This window comes from Panthera onca, chromosome X (genome assembly GCF_046562875.1).
Source record: "Panthera onca isolate mPanOnc1 chromosome X, mPanOnc1 haplotype 2, whole genome shotgun sequence".
Taxonomy (NCBI): Eukaryota; Metazoa; Chordata; class Mammalia; order Carnivora; family Felidae; genus Panthera; species Panthera onca.
Genome location: NC_138357.1, coordinates 25,025,275 through 25,033,731, shown reverse-complemented (window position 1 = coordinate 25,033,731; position 8,457 = coordinate 25,025,275). Strand labels below are relative to the sequence as shown.

The 8,457-nt window shown below is 38.9% G+C and overlaps 1 protein-coding gene across 2 annotated transcripts; it reads left to right on the top strand.

Moving 5' to 3' along the window:
- Positions 1 to 364: 364 nt before the first annotated feature.
- Positions 365 to 2,402, top strand: PRR32 (proline rich 32). 2 transcript variants are annotated; one of them, XM_081794334.1, is made up of 2 exons: positions 365 to 550; positions 1,379 to 2,402. In XM_081794334.1, exons 1-2 carry the CDS (start codon positions 531 to 533, stop codon positions 2,256 to 2,258), a joined length of 900 nt encoding a protein of 299 aa, XP_081650460.1. In that variant the 5' UTR covers positions 365 to 530; the 3' UTR covers positions 2,259 to 2,402. The 2 variants fall into 2 exon arrangements, with proteins under 2 accessions (XP_081650460.1, XP_081650461.1); XM_081794335.1 differs by lacking the exon at positions 365 to 550 and adding an exon at positions 1,157 to 1,284.
- The last annotated feature ends 6,055 nt before the right edge of the window (positions 2,403 to 8,457 follow it).

Genomic DNA, 8,457 nt, shown 5'->3' with positions numbered 1-8,457 from the left:
CAAACTTCTGTTCCCCACCAACTATGCATCTTCAAAACTCGAATTTAAATTAGGAGACTAAGCATGGTACCTTGCTCAATGTTTGTATTTCCAAACTCTAGGAAGAGACGTGATGGTAACTACCTTGCCTAACTAAAACTTAAGAAATAATTCTCCATAAAGTATCATGTCTCCATGATTCTTCTAAAATCTTGAAATGATTTGTCTGCAATTGGGTTGATTTAGTGAATGCTCTTACCATCCACCTACTACTATGCAAAAAGGAGTCCTACATTTAGCTTCAAAGGAGTGTCACAGATTTATCCCCTCCCCCTCTTCACTCCTTTTCTCCCTCCCTTCCCTAGCAACTGCTAACCTCAGAAAGAGAACTCCAAATCTAGAAAGAAGCAGTTGGTCCCTGGCTTCATTCGAGTTGCCAAGCTGCTCTAAGGCAGAAGCACGAGTCGTCTCTCCAGACCGAGTTGGCCTGTGTGGGCGTTCAGCTGATTTTCTCCATCACCTCAGGGAGGCTTTCCTGACCTACTTTCTCCATGGCTTGTATTGAAAATGTGTAAGTACAAAACTGAGTTTTGTTTAATTTTGAAGGCAAAAGGCAGTTTGAATTGTTTTCCTGTGTAACTGGGACAGGGACAAGTGGGTGGAGGGAGTGCAGGAGGGGATCGCAGACAAAAACTTGCAGGACACAAACTCAAGTACTAAAAATACTGGATTTAAGGGCGGGGATTTTCAAGTGTAATTTTGAAACAAAAGTTGAAATCCTTAGTTTAAACAATTGGGCTTAAACTTGAGGAAATTCATACTCTAGGTTGTGGTACAGGTTGAATGAAAGACAGTTTTAAGAAAACTCGGTGAAAATGTTGAATGATACTTCATTAAAACAAACTGGAGTGTTCGTTAACACAAATAACGTTTCTTCTACTTCTGCGGAGAGAAAAAAAAAAAAAAAAAGTTTTCACTCACAAGACTTTCCAAAACACTCCTGCCAGAATCTGAATGCTGGGCTTTAGTGGAATATAGGTCCTATCGGGACTGGAAGGAGCTGTGTTTAGTATGGCGAACCGGCGCACTGCAGACTTATTTTAAGAAAGCTCTCTGGGTTTTCTCAGCTTCCTTACTGCCTTGAGGAGGTGGGGAAATGGAGAATGGGGTGGAGCCACAAGAAAGCCAGAAAGGGGGAAATTGGGTAGTCTGCCTCTTAAAGAAGCCACCTGACATGGTGAAAGTGGGCTCTAAAAGTGCTTGCTGATTACACGTGGGAGGAGATCGGGCGCTCCCTTTCCCCTGGTATATACCAGCGAGTTTAATCAATCACATGTTTCAGGTATTGTCTGGCCACCAATCCCATTTTTATTGACTTATTTATTTCTATTTTTTCAAGCCTTGGAGGGCATGCCCCTTCACCCAGAGGAGTAGTTGCAGACGAGTGTGGGATCCGGGAGCCACGCCCTGACGACATGTCCCTCCAGTGTCCGAGTTCTCTGCCGAAAGATGATGCAGAACCTTTGGGCCACCATCGTGTCCTGCTGAGACCTCCTCTTTATGTGCTGACCGACCTGGCAAGAGAGCAGCTGGAGCGCCCCTTCCAGACCGCGGGAGCCTGCATTCCTGTCGATAGTTCGAGATCTCACAAACACCCCTGTGGGTCACCACCTGCTGTTGCGGAAGAGTCCTTAGCAACAGCAGAAGTAAATAGCTCTGAGGGGCTGGCAGGCTGGAGGCTTAGGGGAGAGGATTCTATTAATGTGCCCCAGGATTTCTCTGGCAGCACTCCCCCACTGATGATAGGGGGCGCAAGGGTCAGCAGTGGGGGCACCGAGAGAGGTGGCAATAATGCGAGGTTATACGTGGCTTTGCCACAAGGTCAGGGGTTCTTTCCATCTAGGGGTCCACAAGTAAGAGACCCCCTTCATATCCCCACCGTTAGATCAGGGGTGATGATGGAGCTGCCTTCAAGAAATACGAGAATGACTGGGAAAGAAAGGCTGGCTCATGTTTCTTTCCCACCAGGAGGCCTGCGGCACCCTGTGGAGAACTGGCCAAGGCCTCTCCCATTGTCTTCCAGTACTCCAGGTTTACCTTCTCGCCCTACCGCTCATTGCTTTATACCTCCAAGACCTCCAAGTTTCAGTCCATTTCTTGCTATGCCTATTGCTTTTGCTCCACCCCCAATATTTGGTCCTCCACTGCCTTCTTATTTTGCCAATTTTCCTTCCTGGGGTATGCCGGCTCCTGCGTCCTCAAACAGAGAGAACAACTGAAGACAAAAAGGAAGGAGGGGAAAAAAGGATTGGGGGAAAAAGTGAAAATTACTCATTTATGTTTTTATATTTCAAACCCCTCTACCCTCTTAGACTCTGTTTAGCACTAATGTGCCTTACATGCTTGGAGATTCAATAAAGATTCTGAAGTTTGAAATACTGTGAATTCTTTTTAAAAACATCACCCTGGGAGCCTAAGCCTTGGCTTTTGTTTTTTATCTTTAAGGAAATTAAAGCATTAATGTGCTAGTGCTAAGTAGCTTAGTTGAATCCCTAGCTGTGGCTTGCAGCCCTGTGACTAGAGGAGAGGGTCCATTGGGTTCTTGCTAGGCCAAATCTAAGGTGGGTAATTCCTACCTGCCTAAGGCTATGGGGGTTGCTCAGAGCAGTATTGATAAGGTACATAAAGTAGACCAAAGTCTATGTAGTAGAGGAAAATGCACAGAGTAAAAATAGCCAGATGAAACTGAGGTGAGAGAAATAGCCAACATTTCACAGCCAGGTAGAGGCAGAACCAGGCTGAAAGATGAGGAAAGAACAGAGGCACGGGAGATGGGAGAGTTGTAGACCATTGCTTCAAACTTGAACTAGCTTGCCCCTCAGCATTACACTGTTACTTAAGTACATGGTATATACAGAGTTGGCTTAATAAAAGTCCAGGAACAAGGTGGAACAGGGCTGGTCCCTTCACCTCTTGGCCTGAACACAGAGCTACTATCATAACTTTTAAACACAAATGAAAATATTTTACTCAGGAGATTTTCTCAGATACTGCTGTGTTTGTACTCTATAATGTGCTGCAGTGCCCCATTATAATGACAGTTCTGAGAGATTATCACAATGCCTGGATAGGAGCTTTTTCAAATTCAAATGACGGGTATAGGCACAACATGCAGAATGGAAAGACCGTCATTCTAACTACGGTACAACCCAATTCACTATGTAGTAAAGTGTCACTATCTATGAATAGCCACTAAATTAGAAATGTCTTTAGGTGATGGGTCTTCAAATAAACATTTTTCGTGTCCAGAACTGGTGGTGTAGGTGATGTAAGCAGTTAAAGGCTGACACAACCTATAGATCCAAAAGGCACCTTGCCTATAACCAAAGCCATTGATGTATTTTTAGCACCAATAACCGGTTTGTTGCTACTCCGACACGAAGGACACATGGATCCATAAAGGGTTTTGTCTCCATTTATTTCATAATAGATTGTTTAAATTTACAGGTGGTAGTGCAAAGCTTAGAAGGAGCATCTGGTTAGTGCTTGCTAAAATTCCCTTCACTCCGTATATGTCCTAAAGCTGGCACAATTCCATCAATTCACTGTGGTGGCCTGAGCAGAAGTATTCAGCAAATCATCTGACAGCTGCTCACTATGAGGTAGCTTAGTCTCAGCGTACCAAACACTTATTGAATTTTCAGCCTTAATGAACAGAGGAGTTGGGCATGCTTATAATCATCAGAAATATCTTTTGAGCCAGATGTTAAAAGATATTTTGACAAGAAATCAAGTTGTTGTGTCAACAACAGTGCTGCATCTCTGGAGAGTTGCCAAAAGGTGTGGTAAATGACAGCAGGACAGGATAAGTTTTCCTTCTCAAAGGAAGTAGCATGGTAAAGGCTCAGAAAGACTACTCACAATTACAGCCATCCATGATAAATTTTCTGTAACAAGAAAGGGCCACCAACACAATCTGCTCTTTTTCAACCCTCTGTTCTCTTTCCTAATGCCCTCTGTGTTATTTTCTATATCACTTCTAAACACTGAATACCTACAGTGAGCAATAAAAAATAACTATTAGCAAATTGAAACACTGACACTTTATTTATAACTCTGTGATGTAGGATAAATATATTTTCTTTAGTTTATGTAGAGCTCTGTGCCTGCATAAAAAATTTCAGGGTATGCAAGTATGGAATAAGCCTGGGATCCTGGTGTTAAATGCAAGCAAAATGTAAATATTTTTGTTTATTCATACCTTCTGTATGGAAATAATGTATCACTTTGTTATCATAGGTGTCAACATCCTCCATGACAGGAGATTAATTTTAAACATGTGATTTGCCTTAAAATTGCTATTTTTAAATTATCCTGGATAATATTAACCCTACAGCACCAACATCCTATTGATTTTGGAAAGTGCTTATAATGAAATATATTCAACACTCTTGGACATATAGCATTTTCCCTTTCTTTTCTGAGGCTTAAATAGCTCTTAACTGCAAAAGGAAAAGATAAACATTAATAAAGTGGCCCTTTCTTCTGATAATAATGGGAATGGGTTAAGTATTCCCTATTCTAAGTTATAATCATTGTCACAAGAAGATTCATGTCATACTGTTTATTATTTATTGTTCTCATTATATTCTTTGTCACAAGACTGTAGCATCGGAATTTTAATGTCCTATATATTTTCTAGAAGATAATCATAAACTGTACAACTTTGACCTTTTCCATGTCCCAAGTATGATTCATTAGCCATTTCTATTTTCCAGTGTTTACAACTTCTGCAGCCCGATGGAAGAAGTACACATGGAGCCAATCAAACTGCAGAATACTGAAAAGGTTAAAGTTCAAAGTTATGAAATTTTTTAAGTTTATAGTCTTTCATAAACCAGAATGACATTAAAAGTACACTTAATTTTTCTGAGAATTATTATAACAAATACTAACCAGGACCAAATAATTTATTTGCACTGGAGTTTTCAAGTTGAGATCATAGTGCTATCTTTATTTACCATGGCATAAGTGCGTTTTTGTTTTTGTTTTTTGTTTTTTTTTTGGTGGCTGCCACTCAATAACTAGGTAGCATATATAAAATGGAGGAGAAAGATATCCTTACATAACTATTACATTATACTATAACAATGTATTTGGATTATCACGTGTTATTGAGAGATGCTGATTTTTGTAGGCCCTAAATACAGAACTATGTAAAATGACTCTATTTCAAGATCAATGGGCCAAAACCAGAGATAAAAGAAATTTTAGACAGATTAAAGAACACTATGTCATGGGGTGCCTGGCTGGCTTAGTCAGTAGACCATGCGAGTCTTGATCTCGGGATTGTAAATTCAAGCTTCGCAATGGGTGTAGAGTTTACTTAAAAAAAAAACAAAAACCACTATGTCATGTCATAAGTTGATTCCATAGCTATCACAGAACTTTGCATGTCTTTTTTGTAATGAGCTGGATGTAGTCACATTCTCCCAGAAAGACAACTGATGAGACTAAATTAAGTGAAATAACCCATTTATTTCTCTGTGGTAATATTAATTTTTTCTTATAATAATGGAGTGTATTGCATTTATCAACTCAACTCTAGATTTGAGAAGTCAGAGAAATTGTGCTTCATCATACAATCTTTTTCTTAAGTACTTGAGAAGGTGGTACTCTTACTAAAGACTGATTAAATACATATGCTTCTTCACCCACCTTTGGGGACTTCACTACTACTTAGAAAGGCTTTCTCCGTATCTTGATTTCTCAAAGAACTTATCTGTGGTACTTATTTTTATGAAGTGACTCCTCCATTGTTTTTTGAGAATGGACCAGTATCCTGTATGACTTTATGGAGGTAAACTGACTGTATTTTTCTCAACTCTGAAAATCTCTTTCTCCAAGTGGAATAAGATAATATAAAGCACACAAACCAAACCCATCAATCTTACCATAAAGGATTTTGTCCATCTAATTGTTTAATCATATAATTGATGGGGAAATATTCATTTGTAACTGACTTCATCCAACACCCTGATTTGAAAAGCTTTGACTCAGAGGCAAAGTAACACAAGGAGCACAGGACAGGGTTTGAACGATGGTGTTTGCACATGTGAAAAAAAACTCATGGAGAAAGACAGAAGATTAAAAATAGAGAGGGGTAGGACCACTGTCAGTTGAAAAGAGATGAAGTGCTTTAGAATGGAGAGCAACTGCAAATTAGAAGTACTGTGGGAAAAGTAATAAATTTGGATATAGAAAAATATAACCCAGAGAAGGTAGAAAGGGACAGTTTGAAATGAAAAAAAGTGCTATGGATTAAGTATTTAATGACAGAAAGGTTTTGTTTAGGAGCCACACATTTGAGAGGGTGGGGATGAGGTGATTAGAGAAACACTATCCAGCCTTCCTAAAAATGAATCTATCTCCACAGCTTCATTCCTTCCTATAAATATCATCTTTCCTTAGATAGCAGCCAATCTCGTACTCCCTTACGTGAAACTGGAAACTCTTTCTGTTTTAGGTTTTATCAAGCCCCCAAACTGGCTTTGACAAGCAGACACGTCATCATCAAGACTAACTTTATTAGTGAAATAAGTATGCAAAGAGTTAGGCTCACAAAAGGACATTTGCTCTTCAAATTCCGAAATAAACAAAAGCCTGAATTTTTGTTTTCTTTTTTTTTTAATTTAAACTTCAATCTTTTTTTCCCCTAGTGAGGTACACTGATCATTTTCTAATTTTGTCTTTACACTCCTCCTACTAAATCATCATTTTCTGAGGTGGAGTTGCTGGCTTTATTAATAACACTTCATCAGAAAACAGGTAATCTATTATTTTTCTTAGGTGGCAGATTTATACCTCCTTTAGGTATAAAATCCTTATACAGTGTGTTAAAATTCGTTGGTGCTCAACAGTTATTAGCAATATATTGTACAATAAATGTACTGATAACAGTGTTTAATTCCCTAACTAAAAAGTTAATTGTTTATCCATAGAACATTGTTTTTTAAATCTGTATTAAGAATAAGTCACATCTGCAGGAAAAAGGCGAAGTACAAACAATGTTTCATAGTTAAAAAAACAACAGCAAACAAACACCTGGGCATCTGGGTGGCTCAGTTGCTTGTGCGTCTGACTCTTGGTTTCAGCTCAGGTAGTGATCCCAGAGTAGTGGGATCGAGTCCCACGTTGGGCTCTGTGCTGAGTATACAGCCTCTTTTAAGATTCTCTCTTTCTCCTTCTGCCTCTCTCCCCTGCTCATGAGTACTCTCTCCCTCTTTCTAAAATTAAAAAAAAAAAACCTATGAGAGAGTCTTATAATGATTATAAGTAAAATCATGGATAAGCCCCAATTTAACAGAATGATATGCCTTTAAGAAAAATCTCTGAAGAAAAAAAAAATCTTTGCAGAGATATATGAACTTTATTGCTTCAGTGCTAGACATGTCCACAAAAGAACTGAAATCTATATGCATCCCAAAGTATCCAAGTTTATGACTAGTCAACATTGCTAACCTGAGCAGTCAAATGAATTCATGCCAGTAGAAAAAGTGCACATTCTCATAAAATACAGATAAATGACAAGGCATATAGGTGTGCTGTTTTGAAGGGGTACATGCAACCCCCATGTTTATAGCAGCACTATCAACAAATAGTCAAAGTATGGAAAGAGCCCAAATGTCCATCAACAGATGAATGGATAAAGAAGATGTGGTGTACACATACAATGGAATATTACTTGGCAATCAAAAAGAATGAAATCGTGCCATTTGCAACTATGTGGATGGAACCAGAGGGTATTATGCTAAGAGAAATTAGTCGATCATATGACTTCACTTATATGAGGAATTTAAGATACAAAACAGATGAACATAAGGCAAGGGAGACAAAAATAATATAAAAACAAGGAGGGGCACAAAACATAAGAGACTCTTTTTTAAAATCTTTTTAACGTTTATTCATTTTTTTGAGATAGAGAGCAGGGGAGGGGCAGAGAGAGAGAAACACACACAAAATCTGAAGCAGGCTCCAGGCTTTGAGCTGTCAGCACATAACCCGATGCAGTGCTTGAACTCACGAACCATGAGATCATTACCTGAGCTGAAGCTGGCCGCCCAACCAACTGAGCCATTCAGGTGCCCCAAGAGACTCTTAAATATAGAAAACAAACAGAGGGTTGCCAGAGGGGTTGTGGGTTGGGGGATGGGCTAAATGGGTAAGGGACATTAAAGAATCTATTCCTGAAATCAGTGTTGCACTATATGCTAAATAATTTGGATGTAAATTAAAAATAAATAAATAAATAAATAAATAAAAACATAGATAAATGACATTACCAGGTAATTTACAAAAGAAGAAATAAAAATGGCTAATAAACAAATAAAATCCTTTACAAGTGTAAATTAAAATAAGAAATATGATTTCTTTTTTTATGTTTATTTTTGAGAGGGATAGGGAGGGGTAGAGAGAGAG